Consider the following 23887-nt stretch of genomic DNA (forward strand, 5'->3'; position numbering starts at 1 on the left):
AGTGTGAAGGGGGAATGTGAAAGAACTGGAGGTCTGCCAATAGCAGTTAATAACTTAGCAAGGGTAAGCAGGAAACGTGCTAACATCGGTCTTGGCCAGAATAAGGGAATAATTCTTCTGGGACACCTTGAAAGGTAAAAACAAAAAGAAAAAAAAAGGAAGAGTCCCAATTGTTTCAGTTAGACAAGCCTGGACTGAAGAGGAAAATACTCATTTTACCAGAATGGAGAGCTGATTGGTACAGGCAATAACACTGGATATTCCATGTTTCTCACTTGAGTGAGGTGCTTGATTTAGCACCATCTGACAATCCTGATTAAAAACTTCCATTAGCTGGAATTAACAAGCCCTGCGTTAACTGGTTTGAAAAATGACTTGCTGGGAGATCTCCACATCTCATTGTAAATGGGGGATGTTAATGAAAGGAAACACCACCAACAGGTCCCAGAGGGACGGTGCTGTGTCCGCAGCTACTCAACTTCCCCAGTAACAATTAAAGTAATAGCACAAACACGGCAGGGTGATTTAACTCCTGACCTAATGCAGCCTTTTATTAACTCAGCTGATCAAACCTTGTTCTGCATTTGCACCTTTTGTGCCTTCTCTTTTTTTCCCCTGTGGAAGCCTCGTTTCCATTTGTTGGCAGTCATTAAGACATGTTGATCGGAACATGGTGACAGCTTTTATGCTAAATTTAGCACTTCATTTAGTAATGAGGACAGCCTACAGCTATAAAAGTATATTTAAACAAATACACACCTGCAAAATTTTTAACGTGTTAAATATTTTAGCAAAGTAGCTTTTTTTTTTTTTTACCTAGGCACTGTGAGCAGGACTGGAATGCAATCAAAGCAGACAAAGGTGTTGTAATTACAACGTGAGGTTATTAACTAAATAAAGGTGATTTAGGTGAGACAAAGATGTGAGAAAACATGTTTTATGAACCATACAATATTTATATTTATTTTCTGAGGAGGAAACATCACCCTGACCATGCTGACCCATTACAACCCAGCCGTTCAGGTACAAGAAACAAGATTTTGGCATCAGTATCTCACCAGGACTGGAAGGACAGAACTTGCCCTGGAACTCCAATGCTCCCTCACTCTGCAGTCACCTTATCACTGAATATCAGCAAATTAGTACTGAAAGGGAAAAGACAAATTGCATCCTTAGGAACCCACGGCTCGGTGACACCCTCAGCCCTGCACCCCTCACTCTGCCCCTTGTGCCTCCTGTTGGAAAGGTGAGGAACCACAGCCCTTAAAAAAAGCAGCCATGGCTCCGAAAATGGGTCTTAACTCATTTTTTTGAGAGGTTCCTGAGGGGTTTTATGAGCGGAAGCCCAGACCCGGCAGGGGTGCACACGGGGCTGAGTCCTGCCCCTCACACAGCAGCACCGTGAGGAACCCCTGAGACCCGAGGGGCGGCGGGGCTGAGGCGCGGGAGCCGTGAGGCGCTGAGGGAGCGGGAAAAGCCCCAGAGGCAGAGAGGGGCTCCCGCGGGGAGCGGGAGCGGCTCCCTAAGGTGTTTGGGGTCCCTAAGGTGTTTGGGGTCCCTAAGGTGTTTGGGGTCCCTGAGGTGCTTGGGGTCCCTGAGGTGCTTGCGGTCCCCCTGAGGCGCGCGGAGCTCCCTGAGGCGCTGGGAAGCGCTGTGAGGCAGGGGCGGACCTCAGGCACTGAGGGGTCCCTCAGGAGCTCCGGCCCCCGTAAGGAGCTCCCTGAGGAGCCCCTGAAGGACAATGGGGGGCCCTCCTGGGGCACGGGAGCCCGGACAGTGCTGAGGGCTGCCCGAAAGCGCAGCCGTGTCCCGCCCCAGTCCGGCCGGGCGGTTCCCCTACCTGTACCGCCCTCCGCGGGCTCCTTCAGCCACGGCGCCGCCGGAGTCCCGGGCGTGGGCGGTGCTGAGGGCAGGAGGCGGCGGCCCAAGCCTTGAGGCGGAGGCTTGACCGGACCCTGCCCTGCACCTGCCCGCGGCTTGTCATCTGTCCTTGTTCGCATGGCTATGCCTGCCCTTACTCTGCCCCTCTGTCTGTCCCTATCTCCGTCCTTGCTTCTGTATCTGCTCCTGTCCCTATCCCTGCTGCCCTGTCCCAGGAATTCGGGCAGGACAAAGTCCTGCGAAAGCACAGCCATGGCAGGGGCAGTGCCGGGTTTTTTCTGTTTAGGTGACCTGGAAAGGCCCGGGGTGGCCTTGGAAAACCCGCACTTCAAAGGACGAGAAGAGGCTCCAGATCTTTTCTCGGTCTCGGTGTTTATTAATTGTTTATCTAAAAGATTTTCTCTTGGCCCGACAGAGGTCTGCTCAGCAGTCAGCCATGAGCACACTGAGAGCCCCCGGGGCAGTCACCTATCTTTATACTCGAAGTTACGTATACAATATTTATCATTTTTCCCCAATACCTTTTACCCTTATTAGCCAATGCACTTTTAGTAATAACCAATCCCAAAGTGCCAACATCACCACAGAAGATGGAGGCCAAGAAAAAGAAGAAGAAGAAGAACAGGACACGCCCCAATTCCTCCATCTTACTTCTTTAGACCCCCCTGTACAGAAATCCTAAACCCTGTGTTTTACACTCTAATTAACTTATCCCTTCACCATTTACCCCAGTGAAATCCTCCTATCCTCATACAGGTGTCGTCTCCTGTGTAGGATCAAAGTCCAGCCACCAGACACTTCTGGCAACATTCCAGGACTCCCGAGCCCCCCAAGGGTGGTCTCGGTCCCTCTGCACCTCAGTGCTGAGATCCCACAGGGCAGTGGTGTGGTATCTTACCTGTTTAAAATCACTTTAGAGTAAAATACTGGGTTTATTAGCAGCATATAACCCCAAAGGAGGTGCAGTTTGAAGTTGCTCAAATCCACATTCTTAGAATACTCTGGTATTTTTCTAGGGAAAGGGAGACTTGGTATCATCCCAACTCAAAGGCATCAGGGACTTCACAAAGAGCAGAGTGTTTTGGAGCCAGTGTCAAATCTAGGCAAGGAAGATGGGTTCTGTTTCACTTGTATCTTATTTACAGAATAATCTGCCTATACCGATTCTTCCCATCTCCAGGCAATTTGTTATCCCTCAGAAAAGGAAACCTATTTTTTTTTCCTTTTCATCTCTACTCCAAGCAATTCAGGGGGATGCTCGTGAGAGCACACTCCTCCCTTCCCAGGTCCCCCAGCTCTGGAAATTCCAGTCTGTCCAGTTAGGATGGTTTCCCTAGCTGACAGGACAACAAACACCCTTGTGTTTTTCCAGACCGTTTTCTGATCTCTTTCCCAAGACCTTTTCAGCTGTTAACCTCAGTTAACAGTTGAAACAGTTGAAATAGCTGTTAACAACAGTTAACAGTTAACAACAGCTGCTGGAAAGCTCCTCCCTGAGGGAGGAGAGAAGACCTCATTGATTTTACAAGAATAATTTCACAACACACAAACAAACCAGGACTGTGCTGCTGCCGGGCGGGGAAAGAGTGTCTGCAAGTGAGAGCTGTGTGCGTGACCCCCAGGGCTGTGCTGGATCATGTTTGCCTGTCGTTTGCCCTGGTGGAGATCCAGTGTCACCTGCAAGTCGTGGCAATCAGGTCACTTTGTGCCTTGGGGCAGCTGCCAAATGCTGACTATTAAAGGAGTCAACACGACTGTGGGGCAGGAGCAACAGGCCGGCATGAAGGAAAAACAAATGTTAGAAGTTTCAGAAATGCACCTCGCAAGGAGAGACACAGAGGCCCTCTTCCAAGAGCAGCCTAAGACTGGGAACCAGTACCTGGAAGACACTTTGCTTCAGAGTTACTTGAAAACACACCTTCCTCTCAAGGTCAGTTTGTGTTCCTGTGTGTACCCTGCTGAGCCCCTGCCTCAGACTCTGAATTGAACATTTGTCTGAGCCTTTTTGTGCCTTTGAGTGTTTAACTGGAGGGAATTTATCAGCATTCCTTAAATCCAGTTGTGTTTGAGGGCAGGGGTGGCAAACACTGCCAGGACACACACAGCAATGCCTCAGTGGGCTCCTGCGACTGGGCTGGGTGTTGCGGTGCTCTTTTGGGACTGTCAGTGTGGGCATTTGCTGTCTGGTCATGTAGAGGAAGGAATTTCTGAGAGAGGAATCAGACTAAGATGCTTGCAAACTCTGATTTGTTCTTCCACTTCTCTTTCTGGGGAAAGAGGGATTTTAAAGAAAATTCCTAAGGACTGGGCTGTTCTCAGCCAAGTACTCAAGAAGGTGGAAAGGTTTCTCAGGGCTTGCTTGCTCCCAGCACAGGTTGGTGGCATTTCTGGGTTCATTTTTTCAGCCAGGAAAGGCTCTGTATGGATGTCAGGGGTGCAGATGGGGGTGTGAGGCCCCAGGCTCTGGATGTCTGTGCTGTGAGCTCCAGTCCTACAAGGACCCCTGGGAGAAGATGGCTCACCTCTCTGGCTGGCCTCTGCCATCACCCCAAGGGCCACAAGTGCTTCCCGCTTTTCATGGAGCAGAGTGTAACCTCTCTCCATGCTTTATTCCAGCAGAAGCAATGCCATGACTCCTAAAGCCACCAGATGATCAGAGGGGAGGGGACTTGGCTTTCAGTGAGGCTCCCACTTCCCCTGCTTGCTCTCCAGGTCTGTGAGGCCTGGCAGACACAGAGTGGGAAGAGTGAGGTGGCAGAGCTGGGGGCTTGTCACAGCCATGCCAAAAGAGGGGAGTGAGGCCTCCCTAAGCACCACTGTGGCCTTCTTGGCAAAAAAGACAGGAATGGACAAAGCCTGTGGGTAACCATGAAGGTCCTACTCCTAATTTGCACCTTTGGAAGAAGCATGATTCAGGTCTGCCAGAGAATAAAAGGATCAGAACAACAAGGCTGCTTCCAATCCTTCCCCAAACTGGCAAGAGCAGCTCCAAAACTTCCCAGAGAACCGGGAGCAGATTTTCCTTTCGTTTCTCCACTCAGTCCCAGCGGGGCAGTGTTGCCTCACTGCTGGAAAGGAGAGCCCTGCAGCACTGAGCCTGCTCTCCATGGGAACACCTTCCTCCCCAGGACAGCAGCAATCCCTGAAGCTTTGGGTGTCCCACCGAACTCCTGTTGCGCTATTCCATGGCAAACACAGAAATTTTCTTGAAATGGCACAAAAATTTTCTTTCTCCGTTTGGAGGTGATTCAAGGAGAAGACTGAATTAAGCATCTGCTTTTTCTGGGTGTTGTTGTGAAGAGGGATCTGTCAGGCTTTGCTGCCCTGAAAATACATCCTTTAATATAAAGGATATCTATTGGCACTCCTAATGTGCATTAATTTGCACATTTCCCATATCTTCATGCTTGGGACATCAAAGGACAGATTAGGGTGAATGAGATCACCCAGCAGCCTCAGCCCTGACCCAAATGATTTTGTCCTCTCCACATCCCAGTGTCTTTTCTTTGGAGCACCAAGGCTGCTGTGTGTGACGTTCAGCAGTCACAAATGTAGGAGTTTTGGTTTTGTTGCTTCACCTTGGAAATAAACACATTTTTTTGGGTAATTTGGTGGTTTGGCAGGCTCTGTGTGGAAAGGGCATGAGCTCCCAGTGAAGCAGTTGGGAGGTTTTAGGAAATATGGATGATGGTGAAGGGATTGTTGTATGAATTCCTTGCATGAACCCAGACCAAGAGATCTGCTTGGCAGAGTCATGTTCTTCTGCCTGCAAAAACCCACCAGGTCAACAGTTCAAAGAGTCTTGTGCTTCAGCACAAGGATTTGCACTTTGGATTCCTGGGTTATGCCTCGGAAACAGCCTTCAAATTGTTGTCAGTGGTAAAGATTAGAGGTTGCCCATGGTAAATATGGGTGTGGCATGAACTGGAGCAGCTGACAGGCTCTCGTGCATGGTTTTGGCTTGTTTTGTGATTTTTAACACTGTTTTGTTGCTCTGCGGAAGGAAAACTGGCTGGTCTGAGGATGGAGACTTCCAGAGTGGCACCTGGAGAATGTGTGTTTGATCCTCATCACATACATGGAATGGCAGAGGGAGGAAGGAATCAATCACACAGGGTGTGGATTAATGGAAGGTCAATACAGGGACAGGCAGGGAAAGGAAAAAGCCATGTTTGTATTTGATCAACAGGAAATTAACAGGGTTTATAATTGCACGATTTTGGGTACAGCAATTATGGCATTCATCTCTTTTATTATTTTATTGAGGAGGGAATGAGCATCTCTTGAGAGGCAGAGAACAGCAAAAAATATTCCTCTCATGGAAGCAAATCAGGTGATTCTTTGACCCCCAACACAGTCTTGGATGTGTTTAGGCCAATGAGGTCCAACAGGGCTGGAGGCTGGGTCCTCCTTCCTTGATTTTAGTAATCTAATATTCAGGTTTTTAAATCTGAGTAACTTCACTTGGCTTTACTCCTAGACATGGAAGAGAGCTTGCAAAAGGCAATTCCTGTCACCCTGAAATAGGGATCTGAGGGGGTTGGAATCAATCACTCCTCTGTGAGTGCTGGTTTCCCTCCATTAACTACAGACATATTACTCCATGCAGGTCAGCCAAGCCCAGCAGAAACGAGGGCACGTGAATCCCTCAGGAGGGAATGAATCCTTCAGGAAGGATCCCTGGGTGCAGGGTGGGAATTTGAATCTAGACATGTTGTGTGCCAGGCTGAAGCTGAAAAGGCTGCTCCATCCCTCCTTTTCTGATCTGACAGGCAGGTAGCTGCTGAGCCCAGTGGAAGTTTTCCTGCACAGATGAAGGCATTCTGGTTTTGGCAGCCTTTCCCCTGGCATTCTTCTCCAGCAGTGAATCTTGGAGTGGCTGAGGGACCTCTGGAGACCGTCTCGCCCAACCCCCCTGCTCGTGTGCATCTGTGTCATTCTCAGCCTTGACACTAAAGTGCTTCTGTCTTTTGTGGAATCCAGACACGCTGCCAAAAGTAACTTGAAAAAGTGATGTTGAGGGAAAATAGAGAAAAAGTGACAGCGGAGCACAGCTGTGCCAGCAGAGGCTGAGGGAGCTGTCGTGCTGCGTTATGGAATGCATGGAAGGGCCAAGTGGCAGGAGACCACTGGCACTGCAGGGCAGCATGGTCAGTCCTCTGCCCTTCCCGCTGGGACTGAGGCTGGGATGTGCTGAAGGGCTCTCCTTGCTGCCCCACAGGTCCTGGAGGAGGTGCATCAGAACCTGGAGAGGTTTGGAAAGCGGCTGCTGACCGAGATCCAGCCCCTGGGCTGGGAATGTGAGCTGAACCCCCCCGTGTTCCGGCAGTTCGACGCCTGGGGGCGGCGCGTGGATCACATCCACACCTGCTTGGCCTGGAGGAGGATGAAGGAGATTTCAGCAGAAGAAGGGCTGATTGCTGAGGCCTATGAGAAAAGATACTCCCACTGGAGGTAACTGGGGCAAATTGGGAATGACTCAGGGCCTTCCTGATTATTCTTAGCAAGGTTTGTTCAGCGTTTTGCAGGACTGAGCTGGTTGTGTAACCAGTAGCAGATGCTGCACGGACACCAGCACACCTCCTGCTGTCCCCAGCAGCTCTGTCTGTCCACTGCAATGTTCCACCTCACCAATGATAAGCCATAACTAATGGCCCACACTTGATCATAATATTCTTTGATGTCACCTTCCTGATTGTGGGGCCTGGCAGTTCCCTGCACCACTCCAGCTTTGTGAGTGTTAGTTGTAATGCAGCTGAAGATGTGGGATTTTACTTACAGGTGTTTTGTATTCCAGACCATGGAGACAGACCCACATTTCTTATTGTTAAAAACTGCACAAGCTGGCCTGGTGCTGGCTGTCCCACTGGGACTGAGAAACTCTGCTGCTCCTCTTCCCTCTTCCTGGCTGGAACAGTTTTTTGCCCTCTCAGAAATGAGTGGTCTGATCCTCACTGGTTCTGGCTGTAATTTTTCCTCTCTTCCCAGTCAAGGTATTTTATCCTCGTGCTGTTGCACTGCTGTGTAACCCATCTGTTTTCCCTCTGTCTCTCCCTCTCCCAGCCGCCTGTACCAGGCTGTCAAACTGTACTTGTTCTCAAGCTCCTCTGGAGGTTTCAGCTGTCCACTGGCCATGACTGATGGGGCAGCCAAAGTCATTGAGGTATGAGCTTGGCTGGTCCCTGAGGGCACAGCCCACGTCCTGGCACTGCAGGTTAGAGGCAGGAGCACCAGCCAAGGATGGAGGAGCACTGATCCATCTGGTTCTGGGCATTGCCCTTCCTTGCTCTGTGACTCAGCTCTGTCTCCCACTGCCTTTGTCCATGAGGTACAAAGCCTCTGTGCCCATGCCAACTTTTATATTCACTGACAGCACTGTGCTCAATAAGGCCTGTGCTGCACGTGGCACCTGTGGCACTGCAGGTAGCTGGAAAGGTGTCCCAGGTGGAAGTGTCCAAGGCCAGGTTGGACAGGGCTTGGAGCAACCTGGGATAGAGGGAGGTGTCTCTGCCCATGGCAGGGGGTGGGACTGGGTGAGCTTTAAGATCCCTTGCAACCCAAACCATTCTGGTTTTCTATGATCCTATGAATATATTTTTACTACAAGACAGTTTGTTTTCCCATATTTGTGTGGAGTGGCAGTTAAATATAATAGGCCAGATCCATACCTGATGTAAATTCACCAAACCACTGAGACATTACCAATTGGGATGTTTGGCTCTGGATCTTAGAGGCCCCCTTTGCATTACCTCAGTGGCTATGTAGGATTCAGAGGAAAATATCCCTTAGGTAGCCAACCCTGGGCATTTAAATTCACAATAACTTAAAGCAGCACAAGACAGTTCCCTCTTCCCTGATCTCTCTGGGTGCTGGTGACATCCAGCATACATGAACCTGGCACATGGGCTGTTTGAGACCTCTCTCCCCAGAAATCCAAGGGGATAGGGATGCTCAGCACTTTGTGTTGTAACACAGGTCTGCACCTTCTGTCTGCACGGTGCTGCAGCAGCTGGTGGGAGCTGTGCTGGTTCCCAGGCTCTCAGCAGCACCTGGCTCCCACACTGGCCTGGCTGAGCCCTGAGCACAGCAGTTAAGGCAACTGTGTAATGTCAACTATTGTGTTATGAGCATCTCAGTTTATTTTCTCTCCCCTCAAACAGTCACTGGGGATTCCTGCATCTCTGAAAAATGCCTTTGACCATCTGACATCCCGTGACCCGGAGAAGTTCTGGACCTCTGGCCAGTGGATGACGGAGCGAAGGGGTGGCTCCGATGTCGGTACGTGCTGTGTGGGGGAAGCAGGGGTGGCAGTGAGAACAGAACACAAAGGATGTGGGGAACCCAAAAAGCCAGGGAGCTTCAGGGAGCTTAAGGACTTCAGCAGAAAGCATCCAAATCCTCTGCACAGCTCTGCTTTTTAACCAACAAAAGACCCAATCTCTGTCCTCTTGTGCACACAGAGCCCTTTGTGCTCTTTGCTGAGGTAACTCCTGAAGAACTGGATTATACACACTGGATTTCTTATTGAGGGTCAATGAAAGAGATTAACAGCTAACCCATGCTCCATCTTCATAGCAAGAAGTGCCTTAAAGGAGCTGCTGCTTATGCTGTAAAATCAGCATTGATTGACACAGAAGTTCCCATAAGACCAGGAAATTTTCTCCTCTTTTTCAGCAAATGGCACTGAGACCGTGGCCAGGAAGCAGCCGGATGGCACCTATCGTCTGTATGGGTTTAAATGGTTCACATCAGCAGCTGATTCTGACATGGCATTGACCCTGGCCAGGATAGCAGATGCTGAAGGACAGGTAAACCAGTTCTGTTGGCTGGGGAACCAGGGGAAGGAGCAGGGGCATTCTTTTTCTTCCTTGGTGCATTGTAATAGAATCCTCTCTGTGCCTTGCAGTGTACCCAGGGCTCCAGAGGCCTGTCCTTGTTCTTCCTGAGGGTTCGGGATGAGCAGGGGAAGCTGAACAACATCCAGGTGCAAAGGCTGAAGGACAAGCTGGGCACGAGGCAGATGGCAACAGCAGAGCTGTGGCTGCAAGGAGCCAGAGCAGAGCTGGTGTGTAAGAGTTCCTCTGCCCTGGGGACTGGGCTGCCCTGGCATGGCACTCGCTCCTGGGGCTTTCAGCAGAGATCTCAACTGAAAAACTTCCTGTCTTCCACCTCTGTGGCTTGGCTGTCCACATCACTGAACAAATCACTGGTGGGGCTCTGTGTGAGGCAGAGCTGAGAAGAGTTCAGGAAAAGATGTGAGAGAAGACAACAAAAAAATATAAATATGTTATTTTAGGCTGGTCATTTCTCTAATCCTGGTTCCTGAGCCAGCAGCAGGAACCAGAACTGATCATGCTGACACGGTCTCCAAAAGCCACTTCTCTGGTCATAGAAACAGAATCCCAGGATAGGATGGGTAGGAAGGGACCTTAAAGCTCATCTCATTCCAACCCTTGCCATGGGCAGGGACACCTTCCACCAGATCAGGTTTCTCCAAGTCCCATCCAGCCTGGTCTGGGACACTTCCAGGGATGGGGCAGCCACATCACACCGCAGACTTGGCTAAAATGAGGCAAATGCATTTTAAAGCAAGCAGGTCTCTGAGTGCCTGAGGGCAGACGGGGGCAGAGTGGACAGCCACGTCCGTGTGTCTGTTAACACCATTTCCATTCCCATGCCCATCCCTGTCCAAGGGAAAGGCTCATGTCAGCCCTTGTTCCTTGCAGATCTCTGCAGAGGGCCGGGGAGTGGCCGCCATCTCCAACATGCTGAACATCACTCGGATCCACAACGTCATTGGTGCAGTGGCTGCCATGAGAAGGTGAAGGAAGGCAGCACAGATCCCCCCAGGGCTGAAGGAGCAGGACAAGGGCACTTTGCAGTGCATGGCATTGAGCCAAGTGTCCCCTTTGTGGGACAGGCCTGGAGCCAGCAGTGCTGCAGGAGGGGGGTGACCTGTACAGGCGTGGGACCGCTGAGCAGGGCTCTTGTGGTGGAGGGGACTGGAAGGGAATGCTCAGAAATGGAAAGCTGCTGGTGTAGCTGTTCCTGTGTTGTTGCCACCCTCCAGGATGATCAGTCTGAGCAGGGACTACGCCTGCAAGCGCGTGGCCTTCGGGAAGCTGCTCAAGAACCATCCCCTGCACGTGCAGACAATGGCCCGGATGGAGGTGAGGCTTCTGGGAGCCAAGCTGGACCTGTTGGGAGGGAAAGAGGGCAGAGATCCTGTGCTGTTAGTGAGCACAGCCAGCCTGCCTGCGCTCAGATTTAGGAGGCCATTCCTGCTACAGCAAAGTGGATGCAGCAAGGGAATGGTTTTACTCTAGTGGGATTTGATCTGATAACAGACCTAACTCCTCTGCTGGACTCCAGGTTATCCTAAACAGTTACCTGGGAGTTTCCCTTAGAGAAAGGAGTGCCCTTACTATGATAAGCCATGACCTCTGAGGTTGGGTGTTGGCCTCAGAATCCAGGCCTGACACCACAGTCACCTGACTCTTGTCCAAGACTGGTATGGACTCATCCAGCATCCCTGGGAGCTCCTGCCCCAGGAGATGGGCTGTAAACAGTACTTAAAAATTCTCTTGCAAGGTGGGGGAAGGTGGTCAACATCTGTCAAACATGACTTCAGGCTCCAGCATCTCATTGCCAGAACTCCCCCTCTGAATGGAAGGGCAGGTCCTACCTTGTCCCACAACACACAGCTCTGTACCCTGATGCTTCCCAAATCAAAACTTGCCAGGGAAGTAAGCTGCTCAGGAAGAAATCTGTCACAGACTTTGCAGCTCCAGGTGCTCAGAGGCTGACCATCATCTCACATCCCTTACCTTTTGAAAACATGTGGATTTGGGGCCTGGATGCCTTTTAGGATTTTTGTTAAGACTCAAGTAGGCCTGATGTAATGCACTCCCCCTTTACTGCATCACAGTGTCCAAGAGTGGCAGAGAACCTTTAATATTCCACCCTTTGTGCCTTGGCTGCTCAGAGTCCCTGAAGCTGTGGGTCTGAGCTGGCAGGGGTGGCATTTTCCCCTGGAGTCAGCAGAGTCCCAGACCCCTGCCAGTGACGTGTCCTCTGCTCACAGGTGCAGGTGAGAGGGGCGTTCCTGCTGCTCATGGACATCGTTCGCCTGCTGGGCCTGGCTGAAACCAACCTGGCCAGTGAGCAGGAGCAGCTGCTGCTGAGGCTGCTCATCCCAGTGGCCAAGCTGTACACAGGGAAGCAGGTATGGAACACATTGATTGGCCCAGAGTGTGGAATGTTGGCAAGCACAGAGCTGGGAAGAGGAGTGAGTGACACAGCAGGGAGAGCAGGGGACACCTGCAGGACCTGCAGCAGTTCCTGCTCTGGAGCCTGCTGCTCCTGCAGGTCCTCTCTCAGTGTCACTCAGGCTTCATTCCCTCTTGGAATAATTACCAATACAGCTGGACAGGAGGTGCCTGAGCTTGTCTGGCCCTTGGTGCTGAACCAACTGTGGTGTTTCACCCCACAGACACTTTGGGCTGGCTGGGTGTGTGGTGTTTCACCCCACAGACACTTTGGGCTGGCTGGGTGTGTGGTGTTTCACCCCACAGACACTTTGGGCTGGTGGGTGTGTGGTGTTTCACCCCACAGACACTTTGGGCCGGCTGGGTGCTGCAGCTGGGCCCGTGGGGACAAGTCCAGGCCTGCAGGAGCTCTGGTGGTGCTGGGATGGAGCTTCCCCCCATAACAGGGGCTGCTCCTCAGGTTTCTCTCTGTGGAGAAGCTTTGAGGCGATGGTGAAGGAAAGGAGTTGGTTCTGATGGAGGGTTTGGATGCAGAGCTTTATTCTGGCCCTCAGGCCTCTGAATGCAGCACCAGCTCCAACAGAACTCCCTGAGCCCGTGGTTGCTGCTCCTTTGAACCCTGAGAGAGGGGCAGGGAAGGGGTAGGGAGCCACCAAGCAGGGACAGGAGGGGAGGGACAAAGGACACCTGGATGGCCCAATGTCCCCCAGTGCTGAGAGGCATCTTTTGAATCTGCCAATCATTCCATGCCCTTCTGGAATGCCAGGACAGACAGACAGTGCTGGGAGGGGAAAGGAGAGGTGACTGACACACCTGGGAGGGAATTATCAGGGGAGGGACCCGAGGTTCTGGGGTAAACCCTGAAATTACAATGCAACAATTCCCATCTGCTCCTCCTGCAGGTAATGACCAACCTGCCTCAGGAGATGAGCAGGACCCAGTCAGCCCATCCAGCAGGAGCTGCTGTGTGCTGTGGGAGGTTGGACTTTCCCCTCAGGCACTGAGGATCATGCCAGCTCTCTGCATTTTGCAGGCTTCTGCCGTGGCTGTTGAGGCAATGGAGAGTTTTGGGGGCCAGGGTTACATGGAGGACACAGGCTTGCCAGTCATACTCCGGGATGCTCTGGTAAGAGGGTGGCAGGAGAAGGTCCTGTGTGTCACCAAGTCCCCTGCACAGCACTCTGGTCCCTGCTAAAGACACACTCAAGGGAGAACAGAGCCCTCCCAGGCTCACTCCAGGTGTGCCCTCACTGCTGAGCCCAGGGAAGGACAGGAGGTGTTCCTGGCACAGCAATGGAGCTGGGCTCACTGCTCCCTTCCACTTGTTGTGAGACCAGACATCTCTGGATGTGTCCCTGGGTCTGCCCTGGGTCTGTTTCCTCCCACTCCCCTTCTCTGCTGCAGTCACTGCAAAGGCTCCCTGCTGCTCTCCCACACAGGTGCTGTCCATATGGGAGGGAACAACCAATATCCTGTCCCTGGATGTGCTGCGGTCCCTGGCCAAGAGCCAAGGGCAGGTGATGGCTGTGTTCCTGTCCACAGTGAAGGTGAGCCACAGCTGCAGCTCTGCTCAGCCTCACCTTCCTTGGGGTTTGTGCTCCTGCCTGAGGCTGGCAGGGAATAGGCCTGAACTGAAGCTTTAGACAAGTATTCCAACAATTGGGATTGTGTCTTACAATTCTGCTCCTTAAATAGCTCTTCCAAAAGCAGGATGCAGGCAGTGCTAATCCTGGGATGCTTGTGTGCTTTCAGCTCAGCAGTGGGGAGCTTGGCACTGTCAGAGTTCCTCAAGACAGGTACCAAAATAAGTGTATTTTTAATGTGACTCACCTTCCTGAATCCAAAATAATTTTGTGGTTTTGTTTCTTAACTGGAAAATCACCACAGGACTGCTGAATATTGAACCTCACTAGGGCTATCTACTGCATTATGACTTTCTATTTTTATTCCCTGAAAAGATGGAAAGAGCCAAAGGAATTCCATTTCTGCCTCTTTGGATTTGCTGTTCTCTGGCTCTACTTTTAAAGAGTGACAGGAGTTCAAAGCAGCTCAGTTTCATGAAGGTGAAGGAGCATCTCCTGGCTTGGTGCATCCCAAAAAGGGAGACAGGAGGCAGGATCAGAGGGCGTTGTCTCAGAGGTGACATTATTAATCCAGACACAGCAACCCAGATCTTGTTAGCCCAGGCACAGCAAGGGAATCCTGGGCATCTGGAGTGCTGGATTTGGTGTTGTGCAGCCTTCACATTCCCCATGAGAAGGGAAGAGTCTGGGACAGTGCTCTCCTCCAGCACTGGGGGCTGGACAGAGCTGTGCAGAGCAGTTCTCACAGTGTCTGCAGCTGGCAGCTCGTGTCCCATCCCACCCCCAGCTGAGCTGAGCTCTGTGCACAGCACTCTGTGACCTCCAGGGTCCCCCTGCCACCCTCTCACACAACTTCTGATAAGGGAGAAATGCCTCAAATGATTTGAGCACCAAACAAGAAGCCAGACCTGCTCAGGAGCAGCACTGAGCACATCTGCTGGGGGCAAATCCAGCTGTTGGCAAACAGCTGCTTAGGCTGACACTGCAGGTAATGGATGGGGAAGTAAAGGAGCTGTGGGTGGGCTCTAAAATAATTTGGAAAGAAGCAGCCTCCACAGTCTTACACTGATTTAAACAAACAGCCCACAAAGGTGCTGTGCTGCACCCTGGAGCAGCTCCCTGGTGCAGCTGGGAGGGCCCCTCCAGCTGCTCAACATCTGGATGATCAGGGAGCATTGGGGAGCACAGCCGTGATGCAGAGCAGAAAGAGGAACGCTGAGATTCATTAATTAACGAGTCCTCAGTGCTGCCATCAATGACGCTGGGGGTGAGGCTGCAGGGGAGGGGGAGTGCTGCCTTCAAGGTCTCCACATTCCAGTAATGCCACTGCCTTCACTGTCCCTGTCATGGCCAGGGAGAGGGGCTGGGCTGGGCTCAGCAGTGTGGATGCTCCAGTTCTGGATAGAATCAGACCTGGCCAGTTTAAGCTGTTCCTTTATGCTGGTGCTGGAGAGGCAGCCTGGGAGGGGTTTCTGTCTGCAGGGTTCTGCAGGAACGTGCTTGAGTTTCTACTCCAGAATCAGGTTTTCACTCACAGGTGATAAACAACATCTTTCTGAGCTCCAGGTGTCCAAATTCTTTCAGTCTGGGAGTCTGGTTCATTTTGAAACATCCCTCCCAATCCTGTCTACTGAGGAAATAATTTAACCCATCGTAAAGGGGTTTTTACTGCCCCAATCCATTTCCTTTTTATTGATGCACACAAACCGAGTACAATTTATTTTATGTTTGTCCATCAGGGTTCTCAGTGTGCAGGACTTGTGCCCATTGTCAGAGGCTTTGCAGAAAGCAACATTAGTACCTGTACAGCTCTTGGTTCTCTGAAAGTCATTTCAAGGGTAGCTCCAGGTTTTGCTTCTACTCTCTATCAGTTGTCTCTGCTGATGGTGAGATGCCCAGTGCTGCTGGGGCTGTGATCAGGAGCAGGAACCAAGGGTTGTAATTATCATCAGGAAAAGGGAAATACAGAGAACTTCCCCATCCTTGCACAGTGTGACTATGAGAAGATGAATTTTTAGGGTTTTAATACACAAGTGAGTTTGTGACAAACCACCTTGTCTAGAGGTTATGAGTCTGGAAATCCTGGGGAGAGGAGTGAGTGTGAGAGACAGGGATGGAATCATGGAATGGTTTGGGTTGGAAGGGACCTAAAAACATCTCTGATCCCACCCCTGCCACCTCCCACTGTCCCAGGCTGCTCCAGCCCCAGTGTCCAGCCTGGCCTTGGGCACTGCCAGGGATCCAGGGGCAGCCACAGCTGCTCTGGGCACCCTGTGCCAGGGCCTGCCCACCCTGCCAGGGAACAATTCCCAATTCCCAATATCCCATCCAGCCCTGCCCTCTGGCACTGGGGGCCATTCCCTGTGTCCTGTCCCTCCATCCCTTGTCCCCAGTCCCTCTGCAGCTCTCCTGGAGCCCCTTCAGGCCCTGCAAGGGGCTCTGAGCTCTCCCTGGAGCCTTCTCCTCTCCAGGTGAGCACCCCCAGCTCTCCCAGCCTGGCTCCAGCCCTTGCAGCATCTCTGGTGCCTCCTCTGGGCTCTCCCCAGCAGCTCCAGGTCCCTCCTGTGCTGGGCCCAGGGCTGGGGCAGCTCTGCTGTCTCACCTGGACAGGGCAGAGGGGCAGAATCCCCCCTCTCCTGCTGCCCATGGTTTGGGATCAGTCCAGGACACATCCTGACTTCCAGCTCTGCTGTGGTGAGAATTCCAGGTGGATACTGCACAGGGCCAGTCAGCTCGTGTTGTACTAAAATTTTATTAGCTGGAATTTTGAGCCAGAGCCCTGGGTGTACTTTCAAATTCAATTACAACCTGAAAAGTGCCTCTAAAATAGCTCAGGGCAGTTTGTTGATTGTTGCATTTCAGTCATTTCAGGTGAAATTTGGGCACATCCCAGGACAGGGTCTCAGCACCAGCCCCACACGTGTCGTGCAAGGCTCAGAATCAACTCTTGCCTCAAGAATTTCTGTGTAGGGCTGTAATTCAGGCTGCAACTCAGGCTGTAAATCAGCCCTGCAATCTCAGACATATGACAGTGTTTTCAGGTCCTTTTCAGACCACAACCCCAGTTTTCAGGCAGCAGGAAACAAATGGAGGTTATTGATGTGGGGCCATGTGTTCGCTCCAAGCACTGACAGAAAATTGCGCTTTTAGCCCTGGTTGGGATGTTCCTCCTGTCACTGTATTTTTAGATAGTCATGATTAATCTTGTAAGTAAAAACCACTCTGGCCACATGGCTTGGGAGCCAGTGAGAGCAAACAAACAAGCAGCATCTTAAAATTCCTCCATGAAAACAGAGGGAATCAGAACTATTGAGCTCGGAAGCTCCTTTGCTGATCCTTTCAGGCAGTGAGGGGTGGTGGGGCAGTGGTGCTGTGTGTGCCTCCTCCCAGAGCTGGAGCAGAGCAACCAGCAGAGAACAGGAGCTGCTCCTGCCTTGAGCATTGCCCTGGAGCAGCTCCCAGCCTCTCCATCCCAAGTGCAGAGAGAGCATGGAAAAACCTTCCAGAAGATCCAGGACTTTTGGTTAGGAAAAGAATAAGTGCAATTGGGAAAAAAAATATTATTGGCAAGCAAAGCAAATACAAGGTCTTTTTTATCCCTTAAGGACAAATTATGCTTTTCCATTCCTGATCCATATTTCCAGGTGTTCATCCTCCAGCTGTGGCAGTGTGTGTGTCCCAGCCACAAGCAGCAGGTGTTTGTGTTGTCCCCATGCTTGGCTGGTGCTGTGCTGGCTCCCACCCAAACTGTGGGAGTTGGTGCCTCTGGGATCTGTGATCCTCATTAGCAACAACCTCTGGGCTACTTCAGAACACCTCGTTGGTATTCCATGGCCTTGGAGGTTTATGGGATTTATGTTGGCACTGGAATTGTTGTGTTTGACCAGCACATGCTGGGGGTGTTTCTGCCCCTGGAGCCTGGAGCAGCAGCACTGGGAAGTGTGGGGTGTGAGCAGTGAGAACACAGAGCAAACGTGGGCTCAGCCCAGCCCAGATGGAAATTCTGGTCCAGTAAGAGGAGCTGCAGCACTGAAAGCCTCAGAAACATAAAAAATTCCTCCTGTGTAGCTGCTGCTCACAGGCTTCAGTCTCGTCTGCAGGTTATTGATGGAGCTAATTAATGAACAGCACCTCCCAGCACGCTGAACTGCTCACATCCAGCCTTTGGGGATGCTCTCCAGGCTGATCCCTCAGTGCTGCTGCAGAGAGGGGTTGGAGTGAGGGAAGGTGGGACCACAGCCCCCAGCAGGGCCAGTCCCAATCCCATCCCTCCTAACAGGGAACAGCACAGGAGACACAGATGAGCAGTGTGGGAATGCCCAAAGAGCAATTCCAGGCTCTCAGCAGGGTATCCCTGGTGCTTTCACAAGGGATTTGGGATGTGGCAGAAACTCAGCTCAACCAGGGGAGGGTTCAGGCAGTGCTGCTGGCACAGTTAAATTCCCAATCTCCATCAGAATCACAGAATCCTTTAGGTTGGAAAAGCCCTCTGAGATCAAATCCAGCCATTCCCCAGCACTGCCAAGGCCACCACTGCCCCATGTCCCCAAGGCCTTTACATCCCTCCAGGGATGGAGATCCACCACTGCCCTGGGCAGCTCTGCCACCCTGACCACCCTTTCAGTGAGGAAATTTTCTCAAATATCCAACTTGAACCTCTCCCAGTGGAGCTTGAAGCCATTTCCTCTTGTCCTGGGGCCTTTCCCACTGACACAATTTGGAGAGAAAAGCTCCTTTAAATGGGAATTTTCCTGCCTGGCCACAGCTGGAGCATATTTGTGCAAGTTATTATATAATCCTGAAAGAATTAGCCCTGATACAGGTATAGAGTTAGAGAGAACTGGGGATGAGAGCTGATTCCCATGTGCAGCTGGGAAGCCAGAATGGAAACAGCAACGTGCTGGCTCTGCTCTCAGGGAATTCTCCCTCCCCAAGGCAAGGCTGGGAGCTTCCTTTGGGCACATCCCCTTCCCTGGCTGCTCCCCCTGTGCCAGGGCAGCCACCTGGAGCTGTTGTCAGCAGCTGGCTGTGCCCAGGGTCCCAGCAGCCCCTTCCCTGGCACAAGGCAGATACACTGGAATTGTTCCTGTGCTTGTTCTCTCTGCAGAAAAAGCTGGAGCTGGCTTCAGGCATTAAGGAGCTGTCCCCAGCCACGCAGAGGGCACAGGAAGCCATCGGGAGCCTCCAGCAGTTCATGACAACCATGGGCATAGGGCGGGCACTGAGCATGGAGCTGGCAGCCAGAGACTTCTCCTACAGCCTGGCACGGATCTACACAGGCAGGGCAACACAGGAGCCACAGAGCCATGGCATGGGCTGGGTGGGGAGGGACCTCAGAGCTCATGACCCCTGCCATGGCCCTCCCACCCCTCCCACTGTCCCAGGCTGCTCCCAGCCCCAGTGTCCAGCCTGGCCTTGGGCACTGCCAGGGATCCAGGGGCAGCCACAGCTGCTCTGGGCACCCTGTGCCAGGGCCTGCCCACCCTGCCAGGGAACAATTCCCAATTCCCAATATCCCATCCATCCCTGCCCTCTGGCACTGGGAGCCATTCCCTGTGTCCTGTCCCTCCATCCCTTGTCCCCAGTCCCTCTGCAGCTCTCCTGGAGCCCCTTCAGGCCCTGCAAGGAGCTCTGAGCTCTCCCTGGAGCCTTCTCCTCTCCAGGTGAGCACCCCCAGCTCTCCCAGCCTGGCTCCAGAGCAGAGGGGCTCCAGCCCTCGGAGCATCCCCATGGTTTCCTCTGGACTCTCTCCAGCAGCTCCAGGTTCATCCTGTGCTGATGGATTTCAGACCAGGAACGGGCTGGGGATCAGCCACAGGCACCTGATTCACACCTGGGTCAAGGGTGGAGCTCTGAAGCTCAGTCCCCACCGTTCACACTGAAGCAGCTCAGCCTTCAGGCACTGCTGAGCAGAAACCACCAGCCCTTATTCCTGAGCCCTGGGCAGGGACTGCTGACACCTCCTCCTCCTCCCCACAGGAGCTCTCCTCCTGGAACACGCGGCTCGGCCCGGCGCTTCCCCCGCAGACACCTTCGCTGCCCTGAGGTAGGCACAGCCCCGAGCACCCCGAGTGTTCTGGATGGTTCCATGGGCACTGCCAGGCTTTGCTCCGCCTCCGGAGCGATCCAAGCCATGGCCATGGACCCACGAGCACAGCTGGGAACGAGCGGCGCTGCTCTCAGCCCCGGGGCTTTCCCCGCTCGGTGTCTCCATTCCCTGATGGGCAGGATCCCCCCTGGGCACGGCCCGGGTTGGCACCGGCCCCGTGCGGGTGGCAGGGCCGGCACAGCCCAGCGCTCTCTCCATGCAGGTGGTGCCACCAGGAGCTGTGCCCGGTGGCCGCGGAGTCGGCGAGGGGCAGCTACGGGGACAAGGCAGTGCTGCAGGACAGCGCCCTGGTGTTCGGGAACAGCCGGCTCTGAACAGCCCCACACGGACACCAGGTGGGATTAACCCAAACAATCCAAACAGCCCAGACAATCCAAACCATCCCCCAAATCCTCGGGTGCCTGCAGGTTCCAGGTGTGGTGGGATGTCCCCTTCCACAAGGGGCCACACCAAACCCTTTAGGAGTGACCCCCACCTGCCCCGGGCTGAAATTCATGGCTTTGAGGTTTCCTAGAGCAGACACAGCCCTGAGGGTCACTGCAAGGTGCTGGAATGTTCTCACAGTGCTCTAGGCAAAGCCACAGTGATAAAATCCAGACAAGAGCTGGAAGCAGCAGCTCTTCAAGTGCCAACACTGTTCTTTTTTTAAGAAAACCAACCAAAATCAAACTGAAAGTTATCTGAAACTGATTAAATCCAGAAATCCACCATTTTTCCCTGTTCACCTTCCTGCTTTGCAGTGCTGACCACAGACTTCCACCCCTGGGTGGGGTTTGCTCCAGGAGCAGCCCTTTCCACCCACTGTGGCTGGGAACATTGACCTCCTCAGGAACTGCAGCTTTCTGAAGATAAAAGGGATTTTTATTCTCTCTGGCCTCCAAAAAGTTGATTAATTCCCTATGCACGTGTCCTAATGATGCTGAAATCCATCCTGACATAAATTCTACATAAGTTTTGGACTGAAATCCAGTAATTCTCCACCTAAGCACTGGCTGTGGGCTTCTCCTTCCCCTCAGCCCATCAGTCGACCTGCTTGGTATTGCCCTGCTGGCTACAAGTTTTTAATTAAGAAGTTGCTAATAGAAGAAGAAAGGCACTAATAGACTGAAGACAGCTGGAATTTATGGCTGGGAAATGCTGCAGCAGCCAGACACTGAGTGGGAAGAGGGGGAAGGAGCTGTGTGCTGAGATTGGGGTTGTCCAGAGTTTCCCAGATGGCAGAGCCAGGAGGACACAAAGGGTGGCTCTGGGGAGGAGCAGAGTGGAGCAATCCCGACAGGACACAGCAAGGGAGGCTCCATGGGCTCCCTGTGTCCTGGCACAGGGATCACACCCTGAGCCAAGCACAGCTTCCCTGAAATCCCCCAAATGCCATGAACCAGCAGCAAAGGGCTCCTGTTGTCTGTGCATTGCAGGGAATAAAGAACATTTGGGTTTGGAAAATGTCCTACATCATGGAATCATGGAATGGGTTGGGTGGGAAGGGACATTAAAGCCCATCCAGTGCCACCCCTGCCATGGCAGGGACACCTCCCACTGTCCCAGGCTGCTCCAGCCCCAGTGTCCAGCCTGGCCTTGGGCACTGCCAGGGATCCAGGGGCAGCCACAGCTGCTCTGGGCACCCTGTGCCAGGGCCTGCCCACCCTGCCAGGGAACAATTCCCAATTCCCAATATCCCATCCAGCCCTGCCCTCTGGCACTGGGGGCCATTCCCTGTGTGCTGGCACCAGGACTCTGTCCCTGCACTTTGGTGTCAGAGATCCCACAGGGTCAGTGCCCAGGAGCTGCTGTGCCCTGTGGAGCTCAGGGAACAGCAAAGGGAGGGAGCAGGGCAGGCTCTGAGTGAGTACAGCAGAACATCCAGCCCCAGATGTGCCCCTGGCTCCAACAGCAGGAGGTGGATGTGGCCCAGGAGGGAAAGGCCATGGGCTGGAAGTGTTTGCAGGGCTGATCAGCACCTGGGACCCCCTGCTCTCCCTCAGGGCTCATCTCCAACTGCTCCCAATCCAGGCTTCCCCTTTTCCCAGCCTATTTTACATTTCTGAACACCAGGATTAATTTTTCCTCATACATGAGCTGTAATTTGCCTAAAAATAAGCCCCTCGAACTGGGAACTCAGAGAACAAGGGACTATGAACTCATCACTGTGTAGGAAAATGACAGATTTATTGAGATCTAAATATTCACTCTGAGGCTACAGAGGAATAAAGGCTGTTACACACATGAGAGTCTGACACTTCCAGTGCTGCTGAACAGCTCTGTCCTCAGAGCTTGGCATGGTTTCAAATACTTCATGTGCTTCAAGTAATTGAGACTTCAGATGTCATTTTAATATAAATCCCACCCAAAAAGAGGACAATCAAACCCATCACCTGCTGCCACTGCAAGGTCTGAAAATAATTTTGTGACAGCACTATGGGAAATTAGTTTAAAACCCAGATTTGTTAAATAATAAAGTTAAACTTTAGGGGCGTTTAAAAAATGTCCAAGTGCAAAGAAGGGTGAGCTGAAATCCCAGAATGCAGCAATGGCAGCTGCTCTGTGGGAAGGGATGGGCAGCTCTAGGCCTGGGGAACACCTGGGCCAGGCCGGCAGAGCTGCCCTTTGCTCAGGGCTGACTCCAAACCTCGTCCTGGGTAATTCCAGGACTCTCTGTTTGATAGTCCCTGAACCTGCCCAGCTTCCTGCCCGTGGTTATTGATTTCCCTTTGCAGCCTCCCAAAGCCTCGAAACCCCTCCCAGGGTTCCTGCCACTCCTGCAGCCTTTCCCAGGTTGTGGAGCAGTTCCCGAACAGCTCCTTCCCTCCCTTCCCTCCCTCCCTTCCCAGTGGAGCCCTTGGTTCCCACCCTGGCCGTGCCCCCACCCCGCTCACAGTGCCCGCTCTGAGCACGGAGCCCTCCCGGTGCCCCCAGTGCCGCCTCCCGGTGCCCTGTGGCGAGAAGGGGACCCTGGCATGAGGGGGCCCTCAGCTCCCGGTGATTCCCGGCCCTGCCTGAGATCCCGACCCAGGAGGTTGTTCCACAGCCCGGGGGCAGCACTGAAGCCGCCCAGTGCGACAGCAGCGCGATGTCGCGACAGGCTCAGGGGCTGTCCGGGAGCTGGGACAAAGGAGAGAGGGAAGGAGGCTCCTCAGGAGGAATTGATCGCGGGGAAATGAGCTTTGACACCTTCCGCCGTGTCCTCCTCTGCACCGCGGGGAAGCTCAGAACTGCCCTGATCCCTCTGCGGGGCAGAGACCCACACTCGGCATTTCCCAGAGCAGAAACTTCCCTGTGCCCGGGGCTCCCAACATCTGCAGGACAATGAGCTCCTGAGAGAGCCCTCAGGAGAAACTCAAGTGTGAAAGGAGCTCCAGGAAATCCCACCGTGAGGTGTAACTGAAACACTCCATCAAACGTGATTCCGGCTTCCTTTCCACTCCAGATTCCATCAGCAGCTCTACCCCAACCTGGTTTATTTTGATTTAATGAACACCATCCAATCACAGAGGGATTGTGCTCAAGGTCCCTCCCAGCTGCTCAGACCCCCAGGAATTCAGGGTAAATCCTCAAATATGTAAGAGAAGAAATAAATTATGGTGGGGGACCTGATGGGACAGGACTGTGCACAGCTGGAATGAGCAGGCAGTGCTTGGAAAATGGAAATAACCCTTGTGCAGGACCAACATCAGTTGAATTCTCCACCTTCTGGGAAAAAAACATCTTAAACCTGAGTGAGTTTGGTTTGTTCCCAAAGAGGACAGCTCCACCATCCAGCATCAGGATAAGGCAGGTGCAGGTGGGAATGGAGCCTCCACTGCCAAACCCCACTGAAAGCAGGGGAATTCCCTGGAGATCAGGGTTGATCCCACATTTGTGTAAAATCACCAGACTGAAATACCATGCTTGGTCAAGGGGAAAAAGAAAAACACACTATGGAGGAAACTGAGACTGGCACATTTCTCCATCCTGGGAAAACCGTGCTGATTGTGCCAACAGAACCTGGCAGGGTGTGTGCTGTGTGCTTCCCCCTTCCTGGGACTCCTGCACCAGGAAAACCAAGCCTA

At 52.6% G+C, this 23887-nt stretch overlaps 1 protein-coding gene across 2 annotated transcripts; it reads left to right on the top strand.

The window, feature by feature from the left end:
- Window positions 1–3472: 3472 nt before the first annotated feature.
- On the top strand, window positions 3473–21284 carry LOC131565753 (acyl-CoA dehydrogenase family member 11-like). 2 transcript variants are annotated; one of them, XM_058816809.1, is made up of 15 exons: window positions 3473–3811; window positions 7103–7335; window positions 7945–8044; window positions 9042–9159; window positions 9556–9689; window positions 9788–9946; window positions 10608–10702; window positions 10952–11051; window positions 11966–12106; window positions 13183–13275; window positions 13589–13696; window positions 18840–19011; window positions 19712–19778; window positions 20044–20176; window positions 20582–21284. In XM_058816809.1, the coding sequence occupies exons 1-14, from the start codon at window positions 3518–3520 to the stop codon at window positions 20153–20155; spliced, it is 1926 nt and encodes a 641-aa protein (XP_058672792.1). In that variant the 5' UTR covers window positions 3473–3517; the 3' UTR covers window positions 20156–20176; window positions 20582–21284. The 2 variants fall into 2 exon arrangements, with proteins under 2 accessions (XP_058672792.1, XP_058672793.1); XM_058816810.1 differs by having other exon boundaries at window positions 20858–21284.
- Window positions 21285–23887: the final 2603 nt, after the last annotated feature.

This window comes from Ammospiza caudacuta, chromosome 18, assembly GCF_027887145.1.
Source record: "Ammospiza caudacuta isolate bAmmCau1 chromosome 18, bAmmCau1.pri, whole genome shotgun sequence".
NCBI classification, from domain to species: Eukaryota; Metazoa; Chordata; class Aves; order Passeriformes; family Passerellidae; genus Ammospiza; species Ammospiza caudacuta.